Source organism: Elephantulus edwardii, unplaced genomic scaffold (genome assembly GCF_000299155.1).
Source record: "Elephantulus edwardii isolate Elephantulus edwardi_28Jun2011 unplaced genomic scaffold, EleEdw1.0 scaffold00054, whole genome shotgun sequence".
Lineage (NCBI taxonomy): Eukaryota > Metazoa > Chordata > Mammalia > Macroscelidea > Macroscelididae > Elephantulus > Elephantulus edwardii.
Window position 1 is genome coordinate 13,334,451 of NW_006399804.1, and position 17,354 is coordinate 13,351,804.

Below are 17,354 nucleotides of genomic sequence, written 5' to 3' on the forward strand. Positions count from 1 at the left end.
CCAAAAAAGAAAAGTTAGGTCTTGCAGCCTCTGCAAAATGTTTAACTATGGAGTGAAACAGTATACATTTGGATCCTAATCACTTTTCTAAAATACAGGACTTACTAGGTATATTATTGCCAACTACGATTATCAAATATAATTACAGACACTTTGAATAAATTTAACGAAGTTCTATATACCTATTTCAAGAACTATAGTTCAGAGAGCCTTAATCATCACGATATGTTCTGTGCATGGCCATGGAGTTTACTGGCCATTTGTCAGGGGTTCCTTTTATGCCATTATGTATCTCCACAACTACTACAATATCAACAATTGTACTTAGCACAGTTGTTCTTGAGTAGGGTCTCATAAGTGGCAGATTTCATGACAGCAGGCCTTTTCTCTCACAAAGCTACTCATGGGTTCAAATCTTTCCATTAGCAGATGAAGTCTTAAACCATCTAGTGGCCTAGTGATAAGAAGCCGTGCTGCAATCCCAAAGACACACAGTTTGAATCCACCGGCTGCTCCACGGGGAAGGATGAGCAATATCCTCCCGTGTGAATAACTGCCTCTGAAAATCCATGGGACGGTCAGCTATGGGTTGGCTTGCAACAACAGTGTATAATTCAGAAAGTGTGCAAATTTCTTATAAAAAGTATCAAAGGACACTGCTTTTATGAGGAATTAATTTACTAAAGGTCTGTATGACAGAAAGTCCCTTTGAGATGGTGTTCTGAATATGCCTATTCTCCTTTTTTTCCCTCCTCTATATCCCATTAAAATTCTTGAAAATGAATTTAGAAACAAAAAAGGATGGTGTTCTGAATATGCCTATTCTCCTTTTTTTCCCTCCTCTATATCCCATTAAAATTCTTGAAAATGAATTTAGAAACAAAAAAGGACCATCAGGGCTTTGAAACAATAAAGGGTAAGGTTGTAAAATCAAAGCAAGTTGAGAAATTGACAAAGGATGAGAGACACAGTCAGAGAGGTATAAACAAAAAGCCACAATTCAAAGTAGGGGGGCACGCATGGCACCATGAGCCACATCCCCTTCAGGGTACAGAAGACATTCAAAGTCAGCATTCCATTGGTGAGAGCAAAGGAAGGGGCCATAAGGGTGACCAGTGAAATGACAGCCATTAGAAGAGATAGGATGTGAGTGCATTTGAGGGGCTTGGGGTCATTTTGCTCCAAAATCAAGCTTCCACAAGTGTTTTCTTTGTCCCTAGCAAAGATATCAGGAAGCCCTGGTGGCCTAGTAAGGAGATCTATTAAACCAAATGCACATGGTTCAAATCCTATCCTTTATGGGAGAAGTAAATTTCCTCCTGTGCAATGAAAGCACATACCAATAACAAAGACATCAAGGTTGTAAGAAGGATCATTGTAGAAATGTAAGGTATAGATGCATTTACAGGTCCCACTACTTCATCCTACAGCTAAAGCAAAAACCAGTTGCCATCAACTTAATAACAAACCATGGTGGCCCTGTGTATGTCAGAATTGAATCAGACACCCTAGGTTTTGTGCTGGTTGAGTTTTTGAAAGTACATCACCAACCAGGCCTCTGGGTGAACTTGAACTGCCAACCTTTCAGTTAGCAGCTGTGTGTGTGTTAACGGCTTGCACCACCCATAATAGGAGGTTTAGCCCAGCGTAGAGCACTTGATTTTCTACTGCACAGTTTTTGTCTCCTTCCACATTATAATTGCCTCTGTCCTACTACATGGAGAGTGATTTTTGTCCAGGTCCAAAGGCTGATTGGAGAGAAAATGTGGGCCAGGCAGAGTCATTTTCCAAGTCACAGTTGAAGCCGCAGGAATTTAACTAGAGCCAAAATGTAGATTAAATGTGTACTGCTTCAACCAAGCCCCAGTGTAGACTTTATACTATTATTTTAATTAAAGCACCTGAGAGACAAGGGGAGGTCAAATAGAGTATCGGTGGAGCAGTCTCGTTCTGGTTCTTCCCTCGACATCCTATGAGCAGCTCAATAAGTGTGTGTGTTAGAGGAGGCAGGGGCTACAAATGGTATTTAGAAGTTGGTAATATGTCATGAAATCATAAAGTTGAGCTTTTTATATTTTCCTAATGAGAGGAAAGTTATTGTAACTATAAACTAAATTTTACTGCTTCAATCATGGTAACCATGAAACGGTCCTCACACACCTTTCAAGATAGCTGAGAATTAGTATTCCAGATGATTTATGTTTATACCTTTTAAAGTGCATTTAAAGAAAGGGGGGACCTTTTGAAAGGAAAAACGACACAGGTTAGATAAACTAGGAGGCCTCACGGGTTATGAGTAAATCTGAATCGGCGCCATATTTCTTAAAAGGGCTAAAAGAAAGGAACCCAGGAGACACAATAAAAACTAAATCAGGACCAATTGTACTACTGACAAGGCTATGAAAAAACTCTGTGGTTCAGCTGGCAAGGTTTAGCAGCTCAGAAGGTTAAAGGAGAAAACATACAGCGAGAACAGAGGCAACCCAGACAAAGATGAAAGAAACACAGCGTTCAAGCTCGGCTCCTCATGACAGGGAGGCCCCAGGCTCTCCCAGGCCACCACCTCAGGCTCAGGCTCAGCTCCTCTATAACAGGGAGGCCCCAGGCTCTCCCAGGCCACCACCTCAGGATCAGGCTCAGCTCCCCTATGACAGGGAGGCCCCAGGCTCTCCCAGGCCACCACCTCAGGCTCAGGCTCGGCTCCCCTATGACAGGGAGCCCACGTGCTCTCCCAGGCCACCACCGAGCTCCACGCTCCATGATACTATCACAGCAAAGGCACCTGGTGCCAGGCGCCACCGGCCAGGAATTGTACGTTTAGAAATGTAAGACCCAGTAACATTTAAGGAATTCTCTCTTCTGCCAGAGAGCCATCCTCTGGCCCCACAGCTCTGTGACAAACGATCTTGAATACCACTTTGCCGTTTACGCATCTGCTGTCTAAATCAGTGTAGAAGCTGGAAGGAGACACTCTGCATTCTGGCCCTGTGCAAAAGGGTACATTTTAGTGTCATAATGACAGTCTTGGCAGAACAAGGCATTCTTACTTGAAATATCTCTGCCATACTAAGTGGTGTGTTCACTCACCCTGGCTTGGTGGAAAGGACTATCAGTTCTAAATTTTAAATGCACGGGCAGTTACGTGAAACTTAAAGAGCCAACACTACTTCTTGGAGATCCTTCTTTATAAATGATGGTCTCAGCTCACTTTCCACCATTTTTAATGATTTCACTTTCCTCTGATTTCTTTTATCCCTCAATTTTAATTTCCGATCAGTTAAACAGTCAACTCCAAATCACGACCTCTCATCTTTTTTTCTTGCGCGCTGGTGGCACAGCTCATAGAGTATTGTGCTGCTAAACCAAAGGTGGCACATCTCTGTTTGTTCGAATCTACCAGAGGCTGCAGGGGGAAAAGATGGACAATCTCCTCCCATGTGATTTACAGTCTCAAAAACCCAATGAGCAGTCAGCTATGAGTCAGTTCTGATATGATGACAAAGAGGAAGAAAGAATCAAAGGGAAAATTGCTTTTGGGTACAGAATATACATCATGGTGCCTAAAAAAGAACACATTCTTTCTGGCACAAATGTGTATCTTGGTCACTGTATCAAAGATGTGCCAAGGCAGTGAAGGCAAGTGAGCTATGGATGTTATGTGCTGTTTCTGGACGCTGTCTGCTGTTTCTGAAAAGGCACAAGTTGCTCTTCTGAGCGTCCTGGCCACACTGTCATCCCAGATGCGCTGCCCAGATCTGGGACACAGATGAAGTCTATATCTCCATTTCATTATTTCTCAGTACTTTGGTATTTTGAGTGACCCGAGCAAATGCTAAATGTGAATCCAAACTTACAGTACCTCACAAAGTGCCATCTTCGTTTCATTTGCTTGCTTGGAAAACTATCCCCTGGATTTTACTTGGAAAAGAGTCAAAATAGTTGGAATAGATGAGTCATGGTGTTATTTACATTTGAAATGAATCTAAATATCGTCCCCCAAATAATTTTGCCACTAGGTTGTTATCAGATTGTTTCTGACTACTTCTAGGTAATGGCTTCCATGTCTCCAGAGTGTGTGCAAAAGAGGGTTGATTTTTGAGAAGCTATTTTCTTTCTACTGCTATGTTCAGTTTGTGGGCGTCCACCCACTAACAGAAAGGCCAACATGCAGGGGGGAAAGATGTGGTGATGTGTTTTCAGTAAGGATTACAGGCTATGAAACTCAATGAGATACTTCTACTACATGCTGTATGGGTGCTTTGAGTTAGAATTGCCAAAAAGGCATCTAGCATCAATAGGTGTTGAAGGGTTACAAAGGTTGAGCTCAATTCAAAGACTAGCAACTCAAACCCATCCAGTGGTATCATGTCAGACAAAAGTCATTGATCTGCTTCCGTAAGGATGGCAGCCAAGAAAACGTTATGGAGCAATTCTGTTCTGTAACATAGGTGGTCACCTGAGTTGAGTTGGAATCAACTAGACAGTATCGAACAACAACCATAAAAAAACTCCAATCTGCTGTCATTGAGTCAGGACCGACTCATAGCTGATCCAGCAGGTTTCCTGAAGATGTAAATTGCACAAGAGAATGCCTGTCTTTTTCCCATGGAGCCCCTGTTGGATTTGAACTGATAAAGAGGTGCTGCTTTTGGGTTGGAAGCTCAACTCCCTACAGATACACCATCAGAGCTCCCTACCAACCACAACAACATTAGCTCTTTCAGATCTCTTCAGGAGGATCCTTAACTATAAACAATGATCCTTAAATATTGTCTGCCTATTACAACCTGAAGTTTTTATTAAAGGAAAGTTCACAAAGACCCTGAAATTGCATTTCCTACAGGACCAATAAGACTTGTTCTAACTATCAGGATCACACCTCCAACTACCCAAGCATTTAAAGAGGGGGAAATAAGAAAGAAAAAATTAACTCCTAGTGTAAAGTCCACAGCAATTTCCTGAACTGTAAAATAAGAGGTTGAACTAGGGGATTCTTTAACGTTCACTGCTGGATTTATAAAAATCCCTGACTAATTACCTCTTTAGTACAATCAAGATCAGAGTAATTAATTGGGTGACAGAGTTGTCAAAGAGGAAAAGGGGAGGAAAAAAGAGCTACTGTGCTGTTGTTATTTAAACATGTCATTCTTCATTTAAACTGAAAACCAAGACAAAATTCAGATTTGTGAATGAAATTGGGCCAAGTGAATGAAGTTATCATTTCTTGGCTTCCTTGAAACTTTATAATAATTATAAATCACATCATTTCTAATAGGGGGAAAACCCAACAACACATTTCCAAAACTTAAAAATACTAAAATACAGCGTCAGAAGAAAACATGTATTTATCTTGAGTGAAAAATCCTTTTACATCAATAGGACACATTTTGACACAGAAAACAAACTGCTTAAAAGTAGGGAGGTAGGAGTAGTGGGAAATGAACTAAAACTAAAAAGTAAAGAACAAGGAATTAATTCCATATTTATTAAACAGAATGTCTTGTTATTACACGCATACAGAGTAAAATATTTTTACACCTTTTTTAGTTCTAGTCTAGAAAGGTGTCAATGGATCTTGGTCTAATTCATGTATAAATGGTTTACAAACTTAACTAAATTTAGAAGTACTGGGAATTACACACTTATATTACTTATACATGGAGGAAGGGGGGAAAATGACCCTTTTATGCCAGCTTTGAGTTTGGCTTGAATTTTTATGACTTATTTAGAAGCTCCAGGGAATGAAAAAGTCTTTTAATGGAAACACTGACACAGCCTTAAATATGGTGACATGAACAAGCACTTTTATGAAACTACAGCAGGATGTGACTGATCACTTGGGCAAATTTGAAATTTACAGAATATCATCAGAAAAGCAACTGAACTTTAGCAGTATGATTAATAGCTTTATAATTGATGAAATTCATGGAGATTGCCCATCGATAAATACCAGAAGAACCGTATCATTCAAATACAGAGAATGCCTCTGCAGGAAACCAAGCTCCATGTTGATAAATGTGTTATCAAAAAGATATAAAATATATGGGCTCTTCATTCTAACATATGGAAATAAGTGAAAATGTAAACTTTCTACATTGAGTCTCTACAGTTTTGCTGCAGAAATAATTGTGGTAATTCTTTAAGAAGCCAAAAGTGTCTTGTTAACTCTGAAAGTGCAACTAGTCAAGGTTAACACAAGAGCAGGAGTGTATAAACCAGCGAGTCTAAGTTTGTGCTTTCCTAGGGTCTCACCTAAAAGTCTACGTACATGACTAGGTGGGTGTTGACAATGAATACCATTACTCAGAGATGTTAAATTCATTAAAAACTCCATTGGTTTTTTAAATTGCTTTTCTACGTAGAACTTTTTATCCTTGGGCAGCTTTTCTTCCAACCAAATCACCTTTTCTACTTATCATCCTGCTCTTCCCTAGAAACTCACTTCGAAATCTGTTTGGTTTCATTTTATACTGTCTAAGTTTTTATTTTGAACCTCTTACACCTATTTTTCTATGCTTAATTTGGTTGAAGTTTTCTCTTTTGGTTTTTATTTTTAACCTTTGCTCAGTTTTTTTTAAACCAACTTACTCAGAATACTTTTCTTTCTCGTGTCCTGTTCACAGACTTGGGTCAACGTATGCATATGTACATTAAAATGCTTTTTATGGTTTAGGGGGCAGGCAGACTACTCTCATTAAAAACACTGACTCATTCATTCGGCAAACATTTAGAAAGTAAATATGCGAAAGACACTGTCCTGAGTGCTGTGGGGACTATAAAAATTAATAAAACGCCATTCCAGGGCCTCAAAGAGCTTTTAATACAGACGAGGCTGTGAATATCAGCACACACGGGGGTAATGGAGGGTTGCAGCTATATTTTAGAAAATAGTTGGTCTGTGTTCAGACAAACATGAAATTCGTTTTGCTGTTTTCCTTTGAGCTCTCATAAAGGCAACACAATGAAACAGAACTGAAATGTTAGGATCAAACATAGACCTAAAATGTTTGAGCATTTTCTAAGCTAAGCTGCCTCATACTTTCGATTTGTTTCCGAGCTCTGCTGTTACAGGGGGCTGCAAGACTTAGCATCCACCGTTGGAATTTTCTGGATCTCATGATACCAAACACAAAAGGAAGAAAAGTGAACAAAAAGCTACTTCTGAGGGAGTTGGCAAATTACCTGTGCAATTATTTGTTCACTTTTTCTATTCTTAACTGTCATTAGCCTCTAGTTCTTAGCAGGAGATGGAACACTGGTGCCAAGTCATTTAAATCTGACAATTCAATTAAGAGAAAATTTAAGGTTCCACAAAGACAATGAATTTGAATTTCAGAAACAGTTCTGGTAAATGAGTTTTCCCCCATTATCACTGATAATATTTATGAAGAATCCATGATGTCCACAGGAGTATTTACACTTGTGAAATTCAGTGTTAACTTCATATGCACTCAGAGGTTAGAATTTTTAGAAATCTCATCAAACAAGATTACTGCTCTGAAGTAATTAGTAAAGATCCCTTAAGAAAAGGCTACAAAAAAGGGCATCATTCTTCACTGAAAGGATTTAAGAACAGATTTAGGACTGTGGTCAAGTCTAAATTTACTGATCTGAAGCACTGAGCAAACTTATAAGAAACAGCAGAAGGGAGCTGAGCAATGAGAAAGAATGCTAAGGCACATCCCCAAAGATGTGTTTAATGTTAAAAGTTCAGGAGAACAGAAAATTCCATATTTTTTAAAACTGGAATTTTAACTTAGAATTCTGATGTCTGGAAAATGACATGTGGAGCCCTCATTCCCAGATGGGTTTTGATAAGTGAGGTATTATTGTGGTAAAGATACAAGACAAGGTCTTGGATAAACTTTCAAATATCCTTTAAATGTCACTAACTGGGCTGATGAGAGCGGGTTTTATGATTCGCTTCTGGAGCACATCGTCAGTCATGTGGGTGCCAGGAAAAGAATGTCTGGAATAATCCAAAATGGCAAAGCTTAATTCTCTCACTAGAGACAAGTAAGTGACAAGCACACGAAAGGAAATAAAATAAGGAGAAGAGAGTATCTGAAAGTAAGCTTACACTAAACCCCAGAGAGACACTCAGCATGGTCACAAATACCCTCATGCACTCTGCCTGCAGAGCTGGCTCCTGACCCTCTTAATGGCCTTAAAGGCTTCCTTCTGAACTAAGTTCCCTTCCAGATACAACACTTGAACCTGAAGAGACAGATAAAACTGGGAGATGATTACTCACTATTCAAAAGGATTTGCCAAGGCATTCCTGCCCTGGTGGCTAGAGTACTGTGATTTGTGTTAGGGTACTAACCAAAAGATCAGTGGTTCAAATCCAGCATCAGATCCTGGGGAGAAAAAAAAAAAAACCAACAAAAACAAAACAAAAACCAAAACACCAAAAAAATAAAAACTAACCAAAACCCAAGCCTCCTCCTGTAAAGACAAGCCTGGGAAACTCTCTGACTCAGAACCCAGTCAACAGCATTTTTCTCCCCCTGTTTCATGTAAATTACTTTTGTTGACAAACTGGGTCTATGTGGGGTTAATAAATATTTTAGTTTGTGGAATGACTGTGGGAAAGACAGCTCATCCGTGAATTGATGGTGCCCCTAAAATGTACTTGTTAAGTCAGCCATTTAGAGCTGAGAACACATTTCTCCAATGAAACTGTGTTATAAATGAAGGTGTAATCCCAGACAACCACAGTGGTTTATGAAGCTCATCAGCCTACCTGGACTTTACTACTGATAATAAATCAAGTGCCTTCAAGTCACTGATGGTGACCCCGTGTGGGCTTCATAGAGTTCTGAGTGGCTGATCTTTTTAGAAGTAGATTGCCAGGATTTCTCCTAAAGTAACTGTGGGTGATTTGAACCTCCAATCTTTTGGTTATCAGCCAAGTGTGTTAGGCCCACGCAAGAACCCCAGACTATTTGCCTCCATCTGTGTGGAATCAGTGGTCATATTCTCCAGACGGCTTCCTTCGCAGCCCCTCAGGGACCATCCTGGGGAAGCCATCCAGCATCTGTTCCACCTTACAGAGCCAGTCCTGGCTGGAGCCTTTCCTAACGTGGATCAGAGTTTGACTCACCCTCAAAACGAAATCTATTAAAGCCTCCTTTTTTTTTTTAACCACAGGAGAGAGGAGAGGCTTCTAAGAAGTGTACTGCTGATGGGACAAAACCAGGCACGTCTTAAAATGTGTTGAGCCCCCTCCCCCCCTTCCCGCCCCGTTTGTTTTTGCCCTGTCCAACAAGTCCCTGCGAAGTTGTGGGAATTTTCTCCCACAGCTTACAAATGAGCAACCTACGCTTGACCAGCGTAGGCTTTCAGACAGCAACCCTCTGAGCCCCCTGCTCCGGGAACTGATAAGTCCAACCTGCTCCCATATGGCTGATTGTTTAAAACCTCGTCTTGTTAAACTGCCTGAAGTCCCTTGTAATTAGGCCCATCTGGTGCAGCACAAGTCTCCAGGCGGACAGGACTCTGCCGTGTTCCTGTGATTTCATCAGATTCTTTTCCCCTCCAGTGGAGGCAGGTGGATACCTCTGAAGAAGTGGAGATTTTTATTTGAGGAGGGAAAAAAAAAGGTTGCCATTTATTTGCTACGTGGGACACTTTGGGAGGTGGTAGAGCCCATTGGGCTGGACTGCTGTAGCTGGTGATCTGGAGCCCGAACTGGGTTTCCGTCACTGAGGCACTAAGAAGTAGGGAAAAAAGCTTAGGAGGATGACAGAGGGCATTTTGAAATATTCTCTTTTGGCTAATGTGACCCCATTTGTCTCTGTTTTCCTGCACCCTGATGTACTTGAGAATGTAATTTAATCTGTTGGTAAGGATTACAAAAGGAGTTCATTATATTGTCACAATTACTATCAAACATGTAAATGCCAATTTACATGTCAAATATGTCAAGGTTTGACAGTTCAAAATAAAAGCTTAAAATGCACACACATACAAAAAGAATTTAACCTGGTATTTAAACTAGCAGGAACTTCTGAGTAAAGCCAGTGATTAATCTATCGGGGTGCTAACCAGACAGTTGGTGATTGAGTCTCTCTGGAAGTGAGGCCTTGTGATTTATTTTGGAAAAATCTGTCACTGAAACCCATAGGGAACGCAGCTTTACTCTGACACATATTGGTCACAACTGGGTTTGTTATGGTTGGAGTCCTGTTCCAGCATCTCTAAGAGAGGACCCCTCCAGGGATTAGAAGCCAGATGTTAGGTTTGTAAAGGAAGTTCACTCCAAGCAAAATATAAGAGTGGTCTGGTGGCCTAGTGGCTAAGGAGCTGTGCTGCCAACTCAAAGGCAAGCGGTTTGAATCCACCAGTGACTCTGTGGGGAAAAGATGGGCAATCTCCTCCCATGGTATTTATAGCCTCTGAAAACCTTCTGGAGGGTCAGCTGTGACTTGCTTCTGACTTGATGACACTTAACAATAACAGTAAAAATCTAGCATAACAAAAATGGACTGTAATTTTCATTTCATCGATTACATTCAATAGAGAATGCAGAATGACTCAATGTTCTGATATACTTTGTGACTATATTACCTTGTGTATTTGGAATTGATGACCTAAATAGTTTGTACCCATTCTAAGGCTATAATCAGTACTGATAGAAATGTTTCAGCCATCACTACTGACAGCCCACTATTCACTTGACTGTATGTCAAAGGCCGAGGTCCACAGAGGAGTACTTAAAATCTATCTAGGATCAGTAAAATCCTATTTGTATCTACTTTGATAGTTTCTAGTAGTAACTTCTATTAGGGTTATTATGTTACAATTCAGCAATTGTATAATTGCTAGAAATTGTATTAAAACTTCTCTTACCCTTACTAAACTCCTAGAGATTAAGAAAAAAGAAATAAAATTCAAGAAAAACTATCCTACACATCAACTCTCTCATTTTACCTTTTCAGTCCCTATCTTTAGTGAAATGAATAATGAAGTAGCAATTGTGCTACAAAAGATGAATAAATGGATATGCTTTCTTAGCAAAGATAAACCAATAAATTGCAGCCAAGAGTGATATATTCCTGAAAAAGAGCTTACAAGTTAAAATCTCTATAACTATTTTAATAGTACTGCCCTGGGGAGGGGCTGGCTGTTAATAGCCAACTTTGAAGATTTCTATTTAGGTGAGGAAAGAAAGTTAAAGCCAGTAAGAATTGAAAGAATTCAGAATAAATTATGCCAGAGAAAACTATACCAGTTACTCAAAAAGTATTTCTTTTAATCCTCTGTTCTACTATTTATGCATGTGTGGTAATCCAGCCACAAATATAGCAATATTGTCATTCAACTTTCACAGAAGACAACCATTTATTGTTCTGGTCTACAATTTAGCAATTCAAGCTTAGACCATCAGTCATTTTTAATCCCCTATCCTTCAAAAAACCCCACCATTTTTAAAATGTTTATACACATGCATGGAAAAAACCCAGACGTTTACATGTCTACGTTACCTTTTTCATTTTTTGCATAACTTTAAAAAGAAAAATATTTTTAAAAAGAAAATATTTTTCTTTAAAAATAAAAACCTGGCAAAGAGATAATCCATAATACAGACCAAGTGCATTTGGAATGCTTTCATCAAAATAAACGGCCAAGATATTTAACTTTGAAAGGATCAACTCCACAGCACACTGTTCCCTCTCAGACTTTGCATTTGTTACCTCTGAAGGGGGAATTTTCAGAAAACTCAGTGCCCTAGACCTTGTTTTTTTCTGGGCAATGTAAAGAAATGGACAAATCTTTTTCTTTTAAATAGAAGGTCTCCAATTACCCCAAGCATCAAAATTCATTTCATTTTGCCTCCCAAAAACTTTCTTGTTTTTGTCCACACATTTGTACTGTTATAATTTTATTCAGTCTTTCTATAGTTTTTAACTGTTTTCCACTTAAGACTATACTATCAATATGTTGCATGTTAACCCACAGTACCAATATAATAAGTAAATGTTTGATTTTTTATGTTAATCTGGATTAGAATTGCATTTTATAAAAATAAATATTTCTTATATTCTTACATGATCCAGAAATATTTATGAACACAAGAATAATTATTTTTTAAAGTCTGAGGGGGGAACCTCACCTTAATATTAGCTCTGTTGATCAAATTATATTTTGGGGGAACTAGTTAACTAGTTAGGATGCTAACAGAATGGTCAATAGTTCAAATCCACTAGCAGCAGTCTCCTCCCATAAAGACTTGCAGCTTCAGAAACCTGAGTGGCCTTAAGGATCTGGAATGGATTTGACAGCAGTTAGTTTGAGTGTAGATTTGATTAACTATAAAGTTATTCATTTTCCTGAATTATGAGTCTTTTGAAACTTTCCTAGTTATGACTTTATGACTCAATTTTTATTGATAATGCAAATTTATTTCAGTTACACATTAATATATGTTGTTAAACATCTGTACCTACTACATCATAATATTAAAAGAATTCTTTACTAATTATATATTGGTTGGTATCTATTTTCTCTCATTTACAACTTTAGTCTATTTATTCTATTTTTGCTTTCCAAGGGTCAACTCTTAACATACTTATCTACTTTCCAGATTTCCACTTTACTTTACCTTTTATCTTTTTACCCCTAGTTATTGATACTTGAACGACTTGATTTCTTTTCCTTTACCTGAAAAATGAACATTACTAATGTTAACTCCAAGTTAGATCACTGAGATTTCACAGAATGTAGGATTTCCATTGCTTCTTAAATAGACATCAATAATGTGTCTTTTGCTTTTTTCTAGACCCAATTATTACTTAGAAGACTGTTTCTGAGAGTTTGAGGCTTTTAAATTTATCATCAGAGTCGGGAATATAAAGAGACAATGTAATTGGTTTCAATTATTTTAAAAGTTGGAATTGTTTTGGGGTTATTCCCCTCCTCCCTGAATTTTCATAGATCTTATATATACTTTGAAGACACTTGAAAATCCAATTCCTAGCTAAGTCATCTGAAGACTGTATTAAACAGGCCAAATTGAGATTCCTTTCCAAAGCCATACTATTTAAATATCAAGTTCCTCCATTTTATGAGGCCTAAATGTACTCACAGTTGTGCAGTATTTAGCCTTGGTTCCAGCACATCAAGACTGTGCAACAAATAACTGGTGGCATATTTGTTTTCTTTCTCTTGACTTCAAGTCTGAACCAACTCATTGCTGACTCTGCACTGGGTTTCCAAGACTATAAATCACACAAGAAGAGATTGCCCATCTATGTCCAGAGGAACAGCTGGTAGATTTGAACCACCAGAAGTGTTAGCTTTTGGGTTAACAGTGCAGCTTTCTTCAGACTGTGACCCAGAGCTCCCTGGCCCAGATGTCACAATAAGGGTAATATTCTAATAGTCATGATGGTCCTTCTGCCTCTTGAGTAGGTTCAATTACACTACTGGTATGGACTATCATGTCTACCTATGTGTTCTAGGTCTGGATTTCCTTACGTATGAAATTCTCAATCTTGTTGACATTTTGAAAGCCAGACCCCTCATTCCTAAAGAACATGTCTCAAAACCCTTTAAAACCAAGTTCCCAAGGAACCAAAGTCAAGATTGAAAATGTTACTAAGCCTGCAACTAAAAGTTTTGAGGAGGCTGTTGTTGTTGTGTTTCATCGAGTTGCTTGCAACTCATAGCAACTCTATGTACAAAAGCTCTGAACCCTGCTCTATCATGAGCCAACCTTATTGTCTCTGACACACCTACCCTATTATCCTAGTCACTGAGTCAGTCCATCTCATTGAGGGTCTTCCTCTCTTGCACTGTCCCTCCACCCTCCCAAGCATGAGGAGGTAGGAAGATCAAATGTTCAAAGCTATCCATCAGTCTTACTTGCGCTTTCCATGAATGCAAGTGAGATTTCCGAAGCTATGTTAAACCAGACCTATTCTGTTCCTTCCTGAAAGCCATACTAATGAGGGTTCTCCCCCACCCCCACCCCCACCCCCCTGTCAGTTGAGAGATTAGGTGGCATCGTCTGTAGGAAGAATTGTACTGGTAATGCAAAGATAAGGCCTCTCTGGCAGTTAGCACCCACCAGCTGTTCCCAGGGAGAAAGACGGGTAATCTCTTCTTGTGTGATTTACAGACTCCAGTGGGCTACAGAAAACCCACCAGAGGGTCAGTTATGAGTAGGTTACAACTGGATGGCAATGAATGAAGAGTGTGAGTTTCCTATTTGTATTATCAATCAAAGAATTTAAAAATAAATATGAAATACAAAGTACTTGCACAACTGGCTATCCTCCAGAATATTTTTCCATAATAATATGTTTATAAAAGCCAGTGCAGGCAAGCATTAAGAGATATGGTAGATTCAGTTCCAAGTCAATGTAATAAATCCAGTATCACAAGAGAGTAGCTAAATGCACTGCAATCCCAGAGGTACATGGTTTGAATCCACCAGATGCTCTGCTGGAGAAGGAGGGGCAATTTCCTCCTGTACCGTCAGATCTGATTTGATGGTACACACACACACACACACACACACACACACACACTAAAAAAAAGAGAGTAGCTGAAATTTTTTGCTTTCCCAGAACCTAGAAAAATTACGTTTGCACTACATTGGAGTCTATTAAGTGTGTAATAATATAATGGAGAAGTTTGGGATTTTGAGAGTTACCAAAATATAACACAGAGACACAAAGTAGCCACATGCTATTGACCAAATGATACTAAAAGACTTGTTTGACGAAGAATTACTAGAAACAGTCAATTTATAAAATTGCTGTATCTGCAAAGTCAAGTAAAGAAAGGACAGTAAAACCAGCTATACCTGTATAGACCTTACCCAGGAACCTTTATAACGAAGATGAAGACAGATTATCAAGGAGCTCTGGTGGCCTAGTGACAAGAAGCTGCACTGCAATCACAAAGGCATGCAGTTTGAGGCCACCAGCTGCTCCATGATAGAAGGACGGGCAATCTCCTCCTGTGCAATTAACTGCATCTGAAAACCCACTGGATGGTCAGCTATGGGTCAGTTCCAACTCGACGGTACACAACAATAACAATCAAGAAAGAGTGATTTTCAAGAGTGAAAACGTACAGAAGACTATAAGCAATGAAAATCTTTGTGTCTATGAAAACCATCATTATCCAATACACTCACTGGTCACTGAAAACAAAGGAAAACTTTTACAACTGAATTATGGCCAATTTATGAACAACCTGATGCAAAAACTAATAACTTTCTCTTTCAACCTGCAAGATTATCCTTCTGCTGCAACTTCAATTCTGTTTTAGCCACGTTATCACCATAATGAACATAAAAAACACAGACTTACCCATGCGATAGACAAAGTTGCCTTCAGTTTCTGATGATGATGGAGACACCAATTCTTCCTCAAATTCATTGGAACTAAATGACCCCGAATGGTTCCTTTGCCTTGTTTTCCCCATCATGGCAGCATTGGTGGCCATGACGTGCCTTAAAGAGTCATTAAGGTAGCGGTTCAACAAGCTGCTCTTATATTTCGGGGGTGACACATAGTCCTCACTTGCACTTGACCCTGGTCTCACTCCAGTCTTGATCACGGAGCTCTCACTTTTCATCACAGGATGGTGGACTGGCTTGTTATAGGCCCCTTCATTCACAAGGTTCCTTGGGGGATTTTCTCCATCTGAAAGAGAGAAATAGCACTGAGTAGTACTGAGACAGAGAGCTTTGGTGGCTGAGCAGGTATAAAGTTGAGTTGCCAACCCAAAGGCAGGTGGTTCAAATCCACCAGCTACCTCTGATGGAGAAAAGATAGAAAATCCCGTGAGATTTATAGCTGCTGAAAACCCTCTAGAGGGTCAGTCATGAGTTTATTCTGACTCGATAGCACATTACCAACAACAGCACTGAGACATACTTTTTGATCAACTGTACAACTGTTATGTTGAGTCATTAAAGAGACATAAAGAGAAAATATTTAAAGTGTAGAAAATTATCTTTGCTACTCAGGATTGCTTTTTAGGGAAGAGAAAGCAGGATTTGTATGTGCTTTCTCTGCATGGTAGTTTAATTTTAATGAATTTTACAGCAACTGCTATGCTGACACATGCTAAATCTGTAAACAAGAAGAAAAGGCCATAATTCTATTGGTCATTTAGAGTACTGGAAAAGTGAAGTTACTTCATGCAATAAAAAGGAACCGTTACAGCACCATCACATTTTGTGGGCTTCAACTTAAAAATAGCAATTGAGGTGAACTTCTTGTCACAGACTTAAAGCAAAGAATATTTTAGTCAAGATGTTAACGAACCTTCTGAACATGAATCATCGCTGCTCACGCTAAGCCGCTCAGCATTTCCTTGGACGTACTTGTTGTATAATTTTATTCTTAAAGCCCAGCTTAAATCTGGCTGCCGAACGGTATTCTTAAGCCGGCGTCTTGCATTAGCAAACCAATTGGACACCTAAAAAAGTATCATTTTTCAATTAAAAAAAACATAACCCACTACATGATGACTATACCACAAGGGAACTTAGCCCTTCTCAGCATCTCTGATTGTTACGTAGCCTCAGTATTTAACGGTGTGAGATAGTCAAAAGGGAGCATGGTGGTACTTACGGAGCTGCTGCACTGCTAACCCAAAAGCTATCCCTCTGCTGATTTCAATCTACTAGTAGCTGAGAGGGAAAAAGATGACCAAATCATTTCCTGTGCCTCAGAAAAACCACTGGAGGGTCGGGTATGAGTCAGTCCCAACTCAGTGTGAATGAGTTTAAGAGGGTTTTTGTGTTTGTTTGAGAAACTCATGTTTATCCATTCAATAAGCTGACCACCATAGCACTGAGATTATGCACTTATTGTATCATGAAAATAAAAAGAAAGAGGCTTTGCTATCAAGAACAGTTCAGTAAAGTGAGGATGTTTTGTTGTTAGGTGCATTGAGTCCATTTTGACTTTCAGTGACCCTATATGACAAAATGGAAGCTCTCCCCACCCCCAATACTACACAGCCCCCCCACCCCGGGCTTTGTGGCTGTAATCTTTTCAGAAGCAAATCACCAGAACTCCACAGAACTGATGAGTGGGTTTGGATTGACCAAATTTTTTGATTAGTAGCAGAATGCGAAGTTTGTACCATCAGGGAGCCTTCCTAGAAGATATAGGGGAGTATACAAAATATTCTAATAGAAGAAAGGATGTGGCAAATGGCATGTAAGGTGTCAACATAAAATTGATACAGGAGTCCAAAGGAAGAAGGGATTACTTCCACTGTGACTCAAGATTTTTTTTTTCATTTTTATTTTAATAATTTTAATGAACATTTACAGAGATTTTGGGTTTCCATCCATTCATTGCTGCACTTCTCTCCCCCCC

General features: G+C 39.2%; 1 protein-coding gene across 1 annotated transcript in view; it reads right to left on the reverse strand.

Annotated features, from left to right (window-relative positions):
- The window catches only part of MKX (mohawk homeobox), a 100,385-nt gene that overhangs the window by 66,686 nt on the left and 16,345 nt on the right, over positions 1 to 17,354 (reverse strand). Inside the window, exons 3-4 of the mRNA XM_006887112.1 lie at positions 16,290 to 16,443; positions 15,327 to 15,662 (exon numbers count right to left, since the gene is read on the reverse strand). Of these exons, the coding sequence (XP_006887174.1) occupies positions 15,327 to 15,662; positions 16,290 to 16,443 (490 nt within the window). The remainder of the gene's footprint in view (positions 1 to 15,326; positions 15,663 to 16,289; positions 16,444 to 17,354) is intronic.